We start from the raw sequence: 17,577 nt of genomic DNA, 5'->3' as shown, positions 1-17,577 counted from the left end.
CAAAGAGTTCTGAAATCAACGGCAAAGGGTACCTGTTCTTCACCGTGATCTGGTTGAGGCCTCGGTAGTCAATGCAGGGTCGAAGGGATCCATCCTTCTTTTTGACAAAGAAAAACCTGGCTCCGGCCGGGGATGAAGACTTTTGTATGAAGCCCCTCTCCAGATTCTCTTTAATGTAGGCTGACATAGTCTGGGTCTCTGGCAAGGAGAGAGGGTATACTCTACCGCGAGGAGGGGATGAGTCCGGAACCAAGTCGATAGGACAATCGTATTCCCGATGTGGTGGCAATGTCTCTGCCTCCTTTTTGTTGAAGACATCAGCGAACTGAGAGTAACAAGGAGGCAGCCCTGCCAATGACTGATGCGGAGAAGGCTGGGATGGATGGACATGCCCCAGACAGCGGTCGAGACACTTGGGGCCCCACTAGAGAACCTCTCCGGAGTTCCAATCCAGGACTGGGGCGTGAACACGGAGCCAAGGCAAACCCAGCAGCACAGGGTTCACGGCCTTGGACAGGACATATAGGGAGATGAGCTCAGAATGAAGAGCTCCCACTTGAAGTCTTAATGGCTTGGTCACAGACAATACTGGGTCAAGCAAAGGCAGTCCATCTACCGAGGCAACGATCAACGGTCTCTCCAGCAAAACAGTAGGCAATTAAAGAAGATCCACAAGGTCTTGGCAGATAAAATTGGCTGCGGCGCCAGAGTCCAGGTAGGCAGAGACTGGATAAGGTCTCTCGCCAGCGACGATGGTCACAGGAATAAACAGTTTGGACGCAAGTTCTCTTTTAAGTGTAGTAGCGCCCAGGGTTGTCTCTCCAACCAATCCCAGGCGTTGGGGTTTCTTAGGCCTCTGGGGACACAGACGCACGACTTTGCCAGCAAGGCCGCAGTACAGACAGAGTCCAGAGGTGCGCCTACGCTGTTTTTCTGGAATGGACAGTTTAAGCCGATCCATCTGCATCGGAACCTCAGGCGCAGCAGAAGAAGAAGGCAAGAGGGGTTGCTGGAAATTGGGCGCCAGTCTAGGAAGCCATTTCTCCTGTGGAATCTCTTGAGATCTCTCTCTGAGCCTTATGTCCACACAGGTAGCCAGTAGTATCAGGTCATCCAGGGCAGCTGGGAGATCTCGAGCGATAGGCCATGCCAGAAGGATGCTACCAAGGCCTCATTGTTCCAGGACAATTCTCCTGCGAGAGTCCGAAACTGGATGGTGTATTCGCCCACGGAGGCGTCCTCCTGACGTAGGTTCAAGATGGCAGTGGCTGCCGACGAGGCTCGTCCAGGCTCCTCAAATACGCAATGGAACAACCGCACGAACCCCTGGAAGTCTCGGGTCCCTGTCGTTCCCAGATTGGATTCGCCCATGCCAGGGCCTTGCCGGAAAGTAGAGATATAATGAAGGCGATCCTGGCTCCGTCCGAAAGAAATGCTCGGGCGTGCAGAGTGAAGTGGATTTGGCATAGATTCAGAAAGCCCCTGCACGAACTTGCGTCTCCATGGAACCGATGTGGCAATGGTAGCGAGAACCGAGAGTCCGAACTGGGACTGCCAGGGGGTGTAGCAGGAGGGTCGATGGGAAGAGCTTGAGTAGGAGTGGTGACGGAACTAACTACTGCACCTAGCTGCTGTGCCATGGAGTCTATAGCATGGGATCTCATGCTATATCCCCGTTCGAGAAAACGATCTTTGAGATCGTCTGCCTGTTCTTCAAATAGTAAATCAGAAGAGCATATCCTCTTTATCCACAGAAATTGTCCGATGGGGACTGCTTGAATAGTCTGCGGAGGATGGGAAGAGGAAGAATGTAATAATGCATTTACGGAAGTTTCCTTGCGGAAAACATCACTATGAAGAAAGCCGTGTTCGTCTGTAAAGATTTTAACATCCAGGAACTCCAAACGACTAGGATGTGCTTTATAAGTAAATTTTACATTTAAGTCGTTTGTGTTCAGCCTAATCATGAATGAATCCAAATCAGCCTGTGTACCCTTCAAGATGACCAGAATGTCATCAATGTAACGGGCCCAGAAGAGGACCCGCACCATTGAGTCGCCCTGGTCATCCGAGAAGAGAGCCCTCTCCCACAGCCCCAGGAAGAGGTTAGCGTACGATGGTGCGCAAGCTGCCCCCATGGCTGTTCCCTGGAACTGTAGGTAAAAGCAGCCATTGAACACAAAGAAATTGTGTGTTAAGATGTACTCAAGCATCTGAACAATAAAGGAGCAAAGCGGTTTTTCCAATTCCGACATAGAGAGAAAATATTTGACTGCCCTGATCCCATCTTCATGCTTGATGCTCGTGTAGAGAGATTCTACGTCAATAGTGACGAGGAGCATATCGTTGTCAATGCTGACCCCGCTGATCTTCTGTAACAGATCGGCCGTGTCACGGACATATGAAGGTAAGTTGATTACCAAATTTTTAAGATGAAAATCGATAAATTTGCAAATGCCCTCAGTCAGACTGCCCCTACCTGAAATGATGGGCCTTCCAGGTGGAGTTTTTTCATTTTTATGGATCTTGGGTAGTAAGTAGAGGGTTGGTATGGTGGATTCATCAATTGAAAGTGCCTTGCTTAATTCTTTTGAAATTGTGTTTTCTTCTACTGCTTGCAAAAGTTTAACCTGTAACTCAGATCTAAAAGAAGACAGAGGGTTGAAGGTTAGTTTCTTGTAACATTGTTTATCCCTCAATTGTCTATTCGCCTCTGCCTCATACATATTGCTCGGCCAGACTACCACGTTGCCCCCTTATCCGCGGCCTTAAATACCACGTCATTTATTTTTTGTTCTTGTTTCAGGCTGTTTCTCTCTAAAGGGGTTAGATTATCATGTTTAATATTCCTTGGAATGTTCCAGAATTCTTGGGTCACTGATTTAATGAATAAATCTACCGCAGGACATAAACTAAGGGCAGGGAAATTCTTGGATTTGATGCGAATGCATGCTGGAATGTTACCTGCAAAATCATCAATCTTGTGCTCATCTAAAAGATCCTCTAATGCTTTCAATGCCTGCTGTTCCTCTGATGTTGGAAAATATTCGCTATCCACTGGTTTGTCATCCTCGTATACCTCTTCCTGTCTCTACTATGTCCCAGGTGCCTGCAGCTGACTCTACCTTCAACGACTTTCTGCAGATATGGCGACGGACACGATCTTCTTTTCTGCTGGCGGTGTACCGCATGAAGAGAAAGGCAGACACTAGAAGACGAGAACCTCCCCAGTTTCTTTCAGGTATGAAGGTCTGGCTGTTTTCCAGGAACATCCGGCTGAGGGTGCCATCTTTCAAGTTTGCTCCCAGGTTCCTTGGACCCTTTGAGATTCTGCTACAAGTCAATCCTGTGTCTTACAAGCTTTGGCTGCCTCCTACCTTCAAGATCCCTAACTCCTTCCATGTCTCCTTGCTGAAACCCGTGGTCCTGAACTGCTACTCCAGGACTCCTAGCTCCGCAGTGGCTCCTGGTGGTTCGTCAGGGACTTTCGAGGTGAGGGAGATCCTGGCCACCAAGAAAGTGGGAGGAAGGACGTTTTATTTGGTGGATTGGAGAGGATTTGGTCCAGAGGAGAGGTCTTGGGAGCCAGAGGAGAACATAGATGCCCCTGTCCTCGTGAAGAGATTTCTCTCCCGCTCTGGCCCCAAGAAGAGGGGGCGTAAGAGGGGGGATACTGTAATGTCTATGGCCGCGGACCGTTGTTCAGACTTACCCTCTGACGGCTCCGGCCATGTACGTCTGTGTTCTCGGCGGCATCTCCCTCGAGGGAGACGCCGGCACTCACTTCCGGGTTCTGAGACTGTTTCCCGCAGGGCGTGCTCGTCCGGCTTTAAAGGGCCTGTACGCGTCCAGTTGTTAATAATCAGTAATTGGCCCAGAATGCTGCTGGACTAAAAAAGGGCTCTGCCCATTTGATCCTTGCCTGAGCGTTGTTGTATACCTAAAGTTTGTCTTGCAAATGGTCTCCCAGTGTTTTCCAGTTCCCACTGTTATCCGTTCCTGCTGCCTGTATCCCGGGCTACCGTGCCTCTGTGCCATCTACAGTGAAAGTCAAGTCGTGTCATCGCTACTGTCTACATTGCCTCAGGTACCCTTTCTGGACTATAGACATTGTTTTGTACCTAGTTGGCCAGCTGCTATGCGGTACGGCCCAGTGGGTCCACACCCCGCGTTGTGACATCCGCAAGAGTTGGGGGAGGCTGCTAGTGATGTAGAACAGCCAGGGGGATGTCAATCAAAATCTGGGGGGCGACATTTCAATTTTTGCCTCAGGCAGCAGAAAAGCTAGAATCGGCCCTGTGGACATTGGTGAACACAAGCACCAACATTACAACAACTGCTGCCTCCTGGTGTTGAAAACCACATCTTTCCAAGATTAATTGCTGAGTACTCTGCAATGAGGTGCTATAGGGTTAAAAGGGTGAGCATCAGGTTATGGTTAATTTGAGCCACAGATAGGAGGAGCTTTGTAAAAGGGGCGTGGTTTTGTGGGCACATGGACGGGGCTTAGTGGTGGAGGGGGCATCTCAGGTATATATACCTATGTACTGCCAGCATCCTGCATGCAAGTGCCCAAGAATCAGCAGTCTACAAAAAGCAAGTAAATATAACAATGTGAGTGAAGAGTTGGATTGATTTTTGTAGTGTGACTATTTGATGTAGTGTTAACAGTGTATGACAGTTGTGTGAGTTTTGTGTCTTCTAATGTATTAGTGGCATTTGTGTGTGTGTTGTTTTCAGTGTGAGTGGTATGTGTGGTATAGCTCTAGTGTGTAAGTGTTATGTGAGTTATGTGTTTAGCATTTGTGTGGTGTGTGCAGTATGTGTCTAGTGTAAGTAGTGTGTGCGGTATGTGTCTAGTTTGTGGTAAGTGTCTAGTGTGTGAGTGGTATGTGTCTAGTATGTGAGTGGTGTGTGCAGCATCTGTGCCAGGTGTGAGTAATGCGTGTTCAACATGTGTTCTTGGTGTGGGTAGACATTGTGCGGCATATGTCTTAGGTGTGAGTGGAAGAGTGGAGGATATATCCTAGGTGGGAGTGGTGTGCGTGCGCGCGCATGTGTCCTAGGTGTGAGTGGTGCATGTGCGACATATGTCCTAGGTGTGAGTGGGGGATGTGTTCTAGTGGTGTGCATGCACATGTGTCCTTAGGTGTGAGTGGTGTGCGTGCACATGTGTCCTAGGTGCGAGTGGCACGAATGCAGCATGTGTCCATCTGTGTGTCATATGTCCAGCATGAGAGTGTGTGTATATGGCTGAATATAAAATTGAAATCATACTATTTAGTTACAGTATGGTGGTATTTTAGCATTGTATACTGGTATAGTTTGCATTCTTTATACGTCAGTATTAGGCCATGATCACACAATCAGGATTTGATTAGGACTAAGTCCCTGATTCCACACCTAAATCCCTTCCAAATCCACTAACATTCTGCATCCATTACAAGTGAATGGGCTATTTTATACCCCATTCACATGCAGCGGGAATAAGTCTTCTTGAAGTGTTTCCTGCTCTACAAAAAAAAATCCTCTAGAATAATGAGCAATTATTCTCGTGGAAAAGCAGTAGATTTGTTGGAGTTGGAGCTATCAGGAACTATTCCTCTTTTCATTTACACCTGTAAATCACGCTGTGCTGTCACATACACCCACATTAACTTTACTGAATAGATCACGCTATGCTGTGAGTACAGATGGACATGAATGGAGAGAAGTGTATGACGCTGATTGGTCAGCGTCATACACTTCTCTTTACAACGCCCACTTGGTCAAAAGCTAAAAAAAACGACCAGCTGGGCATTAAGAAACGAATTAGCATAAATATAAAATTGTTCATAACTTGCTCAAAAATGATAGTTTTTCAAAATAATAACCACTGTTGTTATCTAAATTACAGCGCCGATCACATTATGTAGGAGATAGGGCGCTTATAATCTGGTGACAGAGCCTCTTTAAATTTATACAAATGCAATTTTTTTGCCAATTCTCTCTAAATTTTGGTTGCTTTTTACAAATAAATACTGAACTATCGACCAAATTTTTTCACTAACATAAAGTACAATATGTCATGAGAAAACAATCTTAGAATCGCTTGGATAAGTAAAACCATTTGCAAAGTTAGCACATAAAGTGACATGTCAGATTTGAAAAAATTAGCTGTGTCTACAAGTCCAAAATTGTCTGTGTCTCCAAGAGCTTAATACCGCAAACGGAACAGCGCCTTCATAAAGGGTAATTTTTCGCCATCTTGCACTAAAAATATCCTAGTGCATTTTAGCATTCCATATCGTTTATACTCTGTCTGTGACAATCTCTTCATCCAGAAAGACCCATGGCTAACAGTCTCCCAAACCAGCACTTGGACTATATATATATACACATCTTTTTGACTAGCAGGTGCCTCCAGATGAGTGTTCACCTCTCACTTTCCTGCCTCTCGTATTTATCATGAGATGGTGCCCTATGTTGCACCATTCTGTGCTTTTTTTTTTCTTTTGTGCTCAACCACACGCTGCGGAATTGCCGCATTTTTTCTGGATGGAATTTCAGCCTGAAAAAATGTAGCAGACTACAGTAGCAGCATAGTGGATGAGATTTAACAAATCTCACTCACCTGCTGCGTAAAATTTCCGAGCCGAAATTGACCTGCGGTGCGTATTTTTCAGACCGCAGTATGTCTATTCCTGTTACGGAAAGTGTGCAGAATTGCTGCGTTTTTCAGAGGAGATGTCTCCATCTCCTAACATTGGGAAAAACGCAGAAATTTACGCACCATTTTCTGCCGTAGAGAACAACATAAATATGTTGTACATAACTATGCTAGGAGCCCGGCTCCCTGCAGTGTGTTCGGTCCGGGACTTGCGGCCGAAATACGTTCCGTCCTTTACGGACCGAACATGCTCATGTGGAATCCAGCCTTAAAGTGATTAAAAAGGGCTTTTGTCAACTATGATTCCACTTATGTGGTGTATATTATGGAATGCCAGTCATGTAAATTATAATATGTGAGTTGCACCACACGCACTCTTAAAAAACAAATTAATGAACACATTTCCGCAATTACCAACCCTGGCACCCACAGTCTTTCCGGGCGTCTGGTAGCTGAGGACTTGGAGCAACGCTGCTCGAGCGGGCGGATCGAAATCCACCCGTTTAACCCCTTAGATCTGGCGCTCAATAGCGAGTGCACCATCTAAGTCGTTTTGGAGGGAGGGGTTTCCCCTCTTTCACCCCACCGGCACCCTGCATGCGATCTCAGGGTGTCGGTGCTTTCTATGGCAGCTGGGGGCCTAACAAACCTAGTAGATGCCTGTCAGTTTAAGGGCTCATTTACACGAGCGTATTATACGCGCGTGCGACGCGCGTGCTTTTCACGCGTGTCGTACGCACCTATAATAGTCTATGGGGCTGTTTAGACGATGCGTGAATTTTGCGCTGCGTGAGTGCGTTGCGTAAAACTCACGACATGTTCTATATTCTTGCGTTTTTCACGCAACACGCACCCATTGACTTCAATGGGTGCGTGAAAACAACGCATGCGACACGGACGGTCCTGCGTTGCATGCGCGAAAAACACGCAAGAGCTGTTATGTCCATTCTAATTAGTCTATAAAGCTACACAAAGCTACTCCAAACCAGGAAGTGCCTGCCTTTCAAGTGCGAGGGGGCAAGTCTAGCCAGTGCCAGGAGAGTTGTGTGCGGATAGTTTTGAGCGTTTCACAGCCATACTACAGCCATGCCGCGCGGGATGGATGTGGAGCGCCTCATCCTTTTTGTCCAGGAGCATCCAGCGATATGGGATACCAGATGTGAGGAGTATCATAACAGGACGGTGAAGGAGGACGCATGGGAGTTGGTGGCCAAAAACCTCTTTGGGCAAGAGTGGGAGACTGGCCGAACCCGGGACCGCACTCGGTTGGGTGAGTACCTGGCATTTTCTGTCAATGCCTGTCATGCCTATCGAAAACCTGGGCCCTGTATGTGTATTGCGCTCATTAGCACGAGAAACTTTGGTGGAGCAGGTGCTTCCCCACGTCCCACCGCATTGCCATTGCAGGGCCCTTCATTTTGAAGTGAGAGGTGATAGTTCTGATGGCGTGTTATGTTTTTGTTACATCCAACAGTCCAAGATATCAAGACACGGTGGCGGAGCTGCCGTGATCAATTCAGGCGAGAGATGGGTGACAAGGGACGCAGCGGAGATGGGGCATCTCGCAAACGGCCCTACATATATACTAAGCAGCTGATGTTCCTGAAGGACATCATGGATATGCGCACGTAAGCGTTTATGCCGTTGCATGAGTGTAATGTGTGTTTGCCAAGGTCCTGTCTGCCAACGTGTTGTTGTGGGCAATGTTAGATATTGTAGTCATACTTTTTTTGCTCCTTGTAGAACCACCGACAATTTGGAGGACACAGCAGAGGAGACTGACGTGGGGGAGTCTGTGGCCGAACCCCCTGCTCCCAATATCCTGCCACCCAGCCCCGAGCCGACACCCCAGGAGCCCGCACCAGGCCAGTCAGAACGGCCGGTTGCCTCTCCAGCCCAGGAGCGGCCCGTGCGAGCCCGCAGTCGGCGTGTTCGTGCCCCACAGCCCTCCACAGCTGCCCAGGTGGATACGCGGGTACTGGACTATCTCAGGCGAGCCGCAGAGGAGGATGGGAATGATGCCTTCGGCCGCAGCATTGTCCCCCTCCTACGCCTGGTGCCGATGGACCTTATGGGCCGTCTGCAGGCGTCGATCGTCACATTGATCGACGCTTGCAGACCGCCACACAATCCCCATATGTGTTTCACGGCAATAGAGCAGTGGCGAAATAATTACATGCCGCCAACCACGGCCCAGGTGCCTGGGCAATTCCACCCTGTTCCCCAGATGGTACGGCCGTATCCCTACATGCGCCCTATGGCTCACCAGCTGCCAGGGCACACATTCCACCCACCACATCAGCACCACTATGCTGGCGAGGGACAACCTACCCAGCTCCAGGTCCAGCATAGTGGTGCTGATATGCAGGAATATGCCTCCCCAGGACAAAGATACCAACACCTGTGAGTGTGTTGGTGGGAATATCTTTGGACGGCAATGTTGTGTGTGGTGCAAGGCTGCCCACGTTTGTTGTGTGCGCACGCTGTTGTTTTTTTGTTCGTTACACCATGTTCTTCGTGTGTATGTTCAGGTGCAAAACGTTTTAGTTGGCTCCAAAGCCATCAAGAAAAATAATCATGGTTAATGGTTTGCTTTCATGTTATTATTCATTTAGACCACACCACACAACACAAGGTTTGCCACAATGTTCCTTTGCCTACACTCTCACACACCTCTGGCCTTTTGGACCAATGCATGGCCATGTGATATAAGGTTTTAGTTCATCTGTCGGGGTTTGACATAGCTTGAAAGCGATTGCAAAGTTTAGGTCCTGCCATGGGCCCCGAGGCAAACGAACTACACTTGCACTTGGACGGTCCTAAAGTGTAGTCGGCACAACAGGATATATGGGGAAAGTAACTCAGCAACTGTATAAAGTCCTGCTGAACCCCTGAGAGATGTAAGCTCGCAACGCGCGTCAAGGGTCCTCTGGTTTTGCGCGTCCCTAACCCAACCCCAAACCCACAAATACACACAATAGTTACATGGTCACATGACACGTGGGTAGTGAAGCCGCCAAAGAACATACACCCCTTCAAAGGTCTTCTGGCCCCCACGGTGCTGGTCCAGATGGGCACGCAAAATATGCTGCCAACGTATCACGCACGCGAAGGCCAGAAGAGACAGAACGCCCTTGAGGATTCACCGGGACATTGTCAGTGGTGCCTGCATGTGTCAGGATATATTCTGCATCAAAGTTAGCATCATTAATGCGGCAGAAGTTATGCAGAACTACACCCGCTTGTATAACACGTGTGACATTCGGCATGGACAATTGCATGGTTGAGAGAAATACACGCCACCTGTTTGACATAATGCCAAAGGCACATTCCACACAGCGCCAAGCTCGTCCCAGGCGGAGATTGAACATGCGCCGACGGTCATCCAAGCCCCTTCTTGCAAAGGGACGCATGACTTGCCTAGTGAGTGCAAAGCCCTCATCCGCAACGATAACATACGGGATAGGGGGGCCACTGGAGCCCGGGAGGATGGAAGGTTCCGGCACCGCCAGTCGCCTATTGAGGAGTCGTTTTCCCATTCTTGAAGAACGGAATATGCGTGCATCAGCGGAGCTTCCATACGAGCCAATGTCAACAATAGTGAAACTATAATTGGTGTCCGCCAAGGCTAACAAGACCATAGAAAAAAACTGCTTGTAGTTAAAGTATTGGGAGCCACTGCGTGGGGGCTTTCTCACACGAATGTGTTTGCCGTCTACGGCACCAATGCAATTCGGAAATTCTGTCGCTCTAAGAAATCCCTCCGAAATACTTAGCCACTGTTCTGTCATGGGCTGCGGCATGACCGTGCTCTTTAACCTCTGCCACAACACGACACAGGTAGATGTGATAATGAACGAAATGGTGGTCACTCCCAAAAAAAATTCAAATTGCAACGAATGATAGCTATTGCCTGTGGCCAGAAATCTAAGAAAAAACGAGAAAGAAATACAAAGGCAGAACATATGTTAGTGGAGGGCTGGATAAGCAGACAGCGGCATGGTCTAAGTGCAATCCGTTTCACACATACCTCAAGGTCACAAGCAGCCGTTCTTCGGCCGAAATGCAGCGTCTCATGTTGGTATTCTGGTAGGTGAGACCAGAGCGAGTTTGCGCAAGAAGAAGGTCAAACGCGGCCACAGACATGCGGCAGAAGGCACGAAATTTTTCGGGATGCCGTCTTAACTCCTCATACAGGGTATGGAAATGGCCTTTTATAGTACCAAGTAATGTAGGGAGAATTTCTCCAGCTCACCTTGTAAAAGTTGATTTGGTTATTTGTGATGGGTAATCCTGGTGCTCGGATCCTCGTGGTGGCTCACGAAAAAAGGTATGCTTAGAAGGAAAGGAAGGTTGGATCCAGCATTCGTGGAAATAAAAGGAATCTTTTTCCAAGTTTTAATTATTCTTGTTAAAAAATAAGAGGTTCGATAGCATGTATAATATCTTGCAATGATAGGAGTAATGGTAGGTAGCCTACGCGTTTCAGACGGTATCTCCGTCCTTATTCATGGCTAAGATGAGAACTCTGACTGTGCATGCTGGGTTTAAATGTGTTTGACCACAGGTGTGTGTTTAATTAATTGCGTTTCAGGGGTGCCTGATGTTGGAACGCAGTCTTTGACCCGCCTCCCACATTGACCGGCTCCTGGGCTAATGAGCTGAATAATCCGAGAATGGTAAGTATCTTTTAAATTGTTTGTATATCTATCAAAACATTTGTGACATGTGTGTATCCACGTAGTATGTTGACATTCTTGGATAAGCAGATGTATAAGAAAGCCATGGTCTAAAAACGCATTGTTAGAATTTATAATGCATTGAGTCAGGTTGTGTGTGAATAGTGGTTGAGTGAGAAATGTAGAAAAAGAAGAACTAGGTTTTTTCTTCACAAATGTCGTGAAGATGAATTAATAAAGATTCATGGTTAGGCTGTTAAAAAGCTTATGTGTCCTGAGAGATACATATAGCTGGTTAAAATCGTATTAAATTGGGAATTTGAGGGTAGTGATGTATTTATGCTTGATAAATACAGTTTATCTTCTGCTTATATTTTTTTCTTTTCATTATAGAACGTTTTTTGTGAAAAAAAGGCAAATGAATATGGCATACTATCATAGAAATTGTAATGATATATTGTGATAGACATGGAATTGTCCATATAAAATGGACAGTATTTTTTGTCTGAATTTATTTCTTTTTTTCGTTCAGACCGGTTATTCTGTGGTTAATAATAATGCATGATCTCTCTTTTTAAATTAAGACCTTCTGGTACTCTGGTTTTTAAACGAAAAATCCAAAATGCTTCTCTTTGTAGCATTTTTTCTTTTCTATTTCCACCTCTTTTGGATTTATGAATTTTTTCGATTGCATAACATCGGAATGAGTTTATTGTTCTTTTATGATGGAGTATAAAGTGTCTTGCTGCATTTGATATATTTTGGATGTTAGAATTTCTTATGTAGCTTAAATGTTCAAGAATGCGGATTTTTAGTTTGCGGCTTGTGCAGCCTATGTACTTTAGGTTGCATTCTGTACATTCGATGATGTATACTACTAGTTCTGAATTACAATTAATGTAACTTTGTATAGAAAAAGTTTCAGAATTGTTGGAATTTGAGAAAATTTTTGTAACATGAGTGTGTGAACATATTTTGCACGGATGTTGGCCACACTTGTATGATCCTTTATTTTCCAACCATGTGGACATTGGTTTTGTGGGTTGAAAGGCTGATGGTGATAAAACACTACCTATTGATGGAGCTTTACGGGCTACTATTCTGCAACCGTCTTTTAATATTGATCTTAAAGTGTCATCTTCCATTAATATGGGTAGATAGTTATTGACAATTTTTTTAATTTGATGAAATTGGTTGCTTTGCTGTAGCACTAGAGTAGGTTTGTTTGGTTCCATTTCAACGTGTTTTTTGGTTTGATTAAGTAACTGGTTCCTGTCGATTTTTGATGTGATATTGTCTGCCCGTTCAAGAGACCATTTTGGATATCCTCTTTCTTGTAGCCTACTTTTGATTTGTTTTTTCTCCTCAGTATATTGGGTATGAGAGGTGCAGTTTCTTTTTGCACGGATCATTTCTCCTACCGGAATAGATTTTATCGTTTGTTTTAGATGATTACTATCAGCATGTAGTATTGTATTGCCACTGGTTGTTTTGCGGTGGGTTTGTGTTTGTATAATGTTGCCTGACTCTCCTGTCAGGTCTAAATCCAGGAAGGTAATTTTGTTTTGATTCTGTTGATAGGTAAAACGGAGATTGTAGTTATTGTTGTTTATGAATTCGATGAATAATGGAATTGTTTTTACATCATTTTTCCATATTAGTAGAAGGTCGTCGATATATCTACCGTACCATTCTATTTGTTTTTCATATGGATTATTTGAAAATATATATGATTCTTCCCACCAGGACATTGTTAAATTTGCGATGGATGGAGAAAATTTTGCCCCCATTGACACGCCTGATAATTGTAAGTAAAATTTATCATCGAATTGGAAGTAGTTATTTGTCATGAGGAATATGAGTATCTCTAAAATGTAGTTTTGAAAATCTTCAGTGTGGGTACTGTGTGTATTTAAGTGATATTTCAGTGCATCATGTGCGACTTGGTGAGGAATGGCAGTATATAGAGAGACTACATCACATGTTAACCATGTTAGATTTTTATTCCACTTTTTTTGTTGGAAAGCTGAGAGTACATCTCTAGTATCTTTTAAGAAACCTGGTGCTTGTTGTGCAAGTGGTTGCAATAGGCAATCTAGCCATTCTGATAATCTTTCGAGGACTGATCCTATTCCAGATACAATCGGTCTCATGGGAGGAGGGAGGGTGTTTTTATGGATTTTGGGTAAAGCATGTATTATTGGTATAGTAGGATATTCTAGGTATATATAATCCATTTGTTTTTGTGTAAGAAAACCGTTATTTACACCTTCTTTGAGTAGGTTTTTCATTTTAAGTTGTATTTTTTCGGTTGGATTTTTTTCCAATAATTTATATGTTTTTTGGTCTGCTAATAAATCTAATATTGATTTTTTGTAATTGTTTTTATCCATTATTACTATGCCTCCTCCTTTGTCAGAGTTTTTTATAATAATTTCTTTGTTGTCTTTTAAAGATTTTATTGCTTTTTTGAGACGTGTTGGAAGATTGGATTCATGCTTATTTTCTTGAATGCTTTCTGAAAGTTTTTGTAGTTCTTTTTCTATTGTCAATTGAAAATGGTCCATTGATTCGGTTCTGGACGCAATAGGATAAAATTTAGCATTACTTGTTGTGAAGTTGGTTGCCATATTTGTATGTGTTTCCGTTGTTTCTGTGTTCAAGCTTTCCAAGCACATCATAGTTTGCAGTTCTTGAAAGGAAAATTCTTTTCTATTTTCTCGTTCTATCAAATTGATATGTTCCAATTGTTGTACTTCAATATTTGTAAAAATTTCTGTTGTTATTGATTCAATAATTGATGTTTCCTTTGGAAGGAAGTGTTTCTTGACGGTAAGGTTTCTTATAAATTTATTGATATCGATAATGGTGTGGAAAAGATCGAAGTTATTGCTGGGAGCAAAATTGAGACCTAAAGTTAAAACTTCAGTTTGTGCTTCCGAAAGTGGGATAGAAGATAGGTTAATGACATTCAGGTTTGGTGCAGAGGTTTTCGTGAGCGGAGGCGACGGCTTAGATCCTGGTCCATATTTTCGGTGTTTTCTGCCGCCCCTCCTTCTGCGTTTTTTGAAAACCTATGAGTATTTTCGTGTCTGTAATTATTGTGATGTTGGTGTCTGGGATTTTCCTCTTCTGAAAAACCATCTGTAGAATCTTGTTCGGTTGAGCTGAAGCTGACTTTATTTTGTGAGTCATTTCTTCTTTTATATCGGTTTTGGTGTTTCAGTATGGGTCTAATGTTTCTGATATGTTCGTTGCGGTTCCAGTTGTAGACTGTGTTCTCATTGTAGTCTCTTGTGTCTCTTTGAAATTTCTTTTTCTTGGTCTCAGCTATCGATTTATTGAGTTTGTCAATAAATGAAGAGATCCGTGTCTCAAAAGTGTCAAATTCTGAGGAACTTGGAAAGGCATCTAATTTGATTTTGATTTCAGTTATGCTTAATTCTAGTTCTGTTAATTTGTTTTTTTCTTCCTTTGTAATTAGCTGCATCAATTTGATTGAACAATCGGTTAGTATTTGGTTCCAGGTGTCATTGAACTCTGTTGAATAGTTGAATGTCGGTGTTTTTTTTATTCTTAGACCTCTGGGTATCATCTTTTTTGATATATAGTTACTCAACGTTGTCATGTCCCACCATATTTTTGCTTCTTTTGTCATGAGTTTTTCGTATTCTTGAAATGTATCCTTCAATGTATGGTTATAGTTTGTTGACGTATAAGTATTATCAAACACTTTTGCTGCCATTTCACTCCTTGAAACTGAAAGATTTTGTTCCATGATTTGTCAGTGTGAATGGTTACGTTCAAGAATGCGACTTTTTTCTTTGAAATGGAAAACATTCAATAGTGCGATATTCTTTTTGGAAGTAATAGATAGATAGAGTTCTGTGGAGAACAATGATCACTAACAAGAATAATTGTAGAAAAGATCCGTGCACCGGAATGCGACTTTTTTTCTTGGAAATGAAAAAAACGTTCAATAGTGCAATGTTCCTTTTAGGAGTAATGAATAGATAAAGTTCTATGGAGAACAGTGATCACTAACCTCAGTGTAAAAACAATGCACCGTTCCTTAGAATGGTGAACAAACTGTGCCAGAAAAAACCTTGATAGTGGTTGTATTTAGTTGTTCTTTCATTAGAATATTATTTGTTCATAAACATTGCATATCATTGTTGGTTATATAGTAATGCTTAATACGTTCCAAAATTGACTTAGTATGGTGAGCACGTGAGAACAAATGCCAGCATGTAGAAACAAGTAATGTAGGGAGAATTTCTCCAGCTCACCTTGTAAAAGTTGATTTGGTTATTTGTGATGGGTAATCCTGGTGCTCGGATCCTCGTGGTGGCTCACGAAAAAAGGTATGCTTAGAAGGAAAGGAAGGTTGGATCCAGCATTCGTGGAAATAAAAGGAATCTTTTTCCAAGTTTTAATTATTCTTGTTAAAAAATAAGAGGTTCGATAGCATGTATAATATCTTGCAATGATAGGAGTAATGGTAGGTAGCCTACGCGTTTCAGACGGTATCTCCGTCCTTATTCATGGCTAAGATGAGAACTCTGACTGTGCATGCTGGGTTTAAATGTGTTTGACCACAGGTGTGTGTTTAATTAATTGCGTTTCAGGGGTGCCTGATGTTGGAACGCAGTCTTTGACCCGCCTCCCACATTGACCGGCTCCTGGGCTAATGAGCTGAATAATCCGAGAATGGTAAGTATCTTTTAAATTGTTTGTATATCTATCAAAACATTTGTGACATGTGTGTATCCACGTAGTATGTTGACATTCTTGGATAAGCAGATGTATAAGAAAGCCATGGTCTAAAAACGCATTGTTAGAATTTATAATGCATTGAGTCAGGTTGTGTGTGAATAGTGGTTGAGTGAGAAATGTAGAAAAAGAAGAACTAGGTTTTTTCTTCACAAATGTCGTGAAGATGAATTAATAAAGATTCATGGTTAGGCTGTTAAAAAGCTTATGTGTCCTGAGAGATACATATAGCTGGTTAAAATCGTATTAAATTGGGAATTTGAGGGTAGTGATGTATTTATGCTTGATAAATACAGTTTATCTTCTGCTTATATTTTTTTCTTTTCATTATAGAACGTTTTTTGTGAAAAAAAGGCAAATGAATATGGCATACTATCATAGAAATTGTAATGATATATTGTGATAGACATGGAATTGTCCATATAAAATGGACAGTATTTTTTGTCTGAATTTATTTCTTTTTTTCGTTCAGACCGGTTATTCTGTGGTTAATAATAATGCATGATCTCTCTTTTTAAATTAAGACCTTCTGGTACTCTGGTTTTTAAACGAAAAATCCAAAATGCTTCTCTTTGTAGCATTTTTTCTTTTCTATTTCCACCTCTTTTGGATTTATGAATTTTTTCGATTGCATAACATCGGAATGAGTTTATTGTTCTTTTATGATGGAGTATAAAGTGTCTTGCTGCATTTGATATATTTTGGATGTTAGAATTTCTTATGTAGCTTAAATGTTCAAGAATGCGGATTTTTAGTTTGCGGCTTGTGCAGCCTATGTACTTTAGGTTGCATTCTGTACATTCGATGATGTATACTACTAGTTCTGAATTACAATTAATGTAACTTTGTATAGAAAAAGTTTCAGAATTGTTGGAATTTGAGAAAATTTTTGTAACATGAGTGTGTGAACATATTTTGCACGGATGTTGGCCACACTTGTATGATCCTTTATTTTCCAACCATGTGGACATTGGTTTTGTGGGTTGAAAGGCTGATGGTGATAAAACACTACCTATTGATGGAGCTTTACGGGCTACTATTCTGCAACCGTCTTTTAATGTTGATCTTAAAGTGTCATCTTCCATTAATATGGGTAGATAGTTATTGACAATTTTTTTAATTTGATGAAATTGGTTGCTTTGCTGTAGCACTAGAGTAGGTTTGTTTGGTTCCATTTCAACGTGTTTTTTGGTTTGATTAAGTAACTGGTTCCTGTCGATTTTTGATGTGATATTGTCTGCCCGTTCAAGAGACCATTTTGGATATCCTCTTTCTTGTAGCCTACTTTTGATTTGTTTTTTCTCCTCAGTATATTGGGTATGAGAGGTGCAGTTTCTTTTTGCACGGATCATTTCTCCTACCGGAATAGATTTTATCGTTTGTTTTAGATGATTACTATCAGCATGTAGTATTGTATTGCCACTGGTTGTTTTGCGGTGGGTTTGTGTTTGTATAATGTTGCCTGACTCTCCTGTC

At 43.0% G+C, this 17,577-nt stretch overlaps 1 protein-coding gene across 1 annotated transcript; it reads left to right on the top strand.

The window, feature by feature from the left end:
• Window positions 1-7,596: 7,596 nt before the first annotated feature.
• LOC142741375 (uncharacterized) lies at window positions 7,597-14,243 on the top strand. The gene is made up of 4 exons (XM_075850783.1): window positions 7,597-7,919; window positions 8,124-8,277; window positions 8,393-8,879; window positions 14,145-14,243. The coding sequence occupies exons 1-4, from the start codon at window positions 7,736-7,738 to the stop codon at window positions 14,241-14,243; spliced, it is 924 nt and encodes a 307-aa protein (XP_075706898.1). The 5' UTR covers window positions 7,597-7,735.
• Window positions 14,244-17,577: the final 3,334 nt, after the last annotated feature.

This window comes from Rhinoderma darwinii, chromosome 1, assembly GCF_050947455.1.
Source record: "Rhinoderma darwinii isolate aRhiDar2 chromosome 1, aRhiDar2.hap1, whole genome shotgun sequence".
NCBI classification, from domain to species: Eukaryota; Metazoa; Chordata; class Amphibia; order Anura; family Rhinodermatidae; genus Rhinoderma; species Rhinoderma darwinii.
Note: the sequence above shows the minus strand (reverse complement) of the source record. Positions and strands in the feature narration are given on the sequence as shown.

Bases quoted from the DNA above. Each gene is read 5' to 3' on its own strand.
- LOC142741375 (XM_075850783.1), top strand. From the start codon at position 7,736: ATGCCGCGCGGGATGGATGTGGAGCGCCTCATCCTTTTTGTCCAGGAG. The intron at 7,920-8,123 runs GTGAGTACCTGG...TACATCCAACAG, and splicing joins CCGGGACCGCACTCGGTTGG to TCCAAGATATCAAGACACGG. The intron at 8,880-14,144 runs GTACGGCCGTAT...TTCCTTTGGAAG, and splicing joins TCCACCCTGTTCCCCAGATG to GAAGTGTTTCTTGACGGTAA.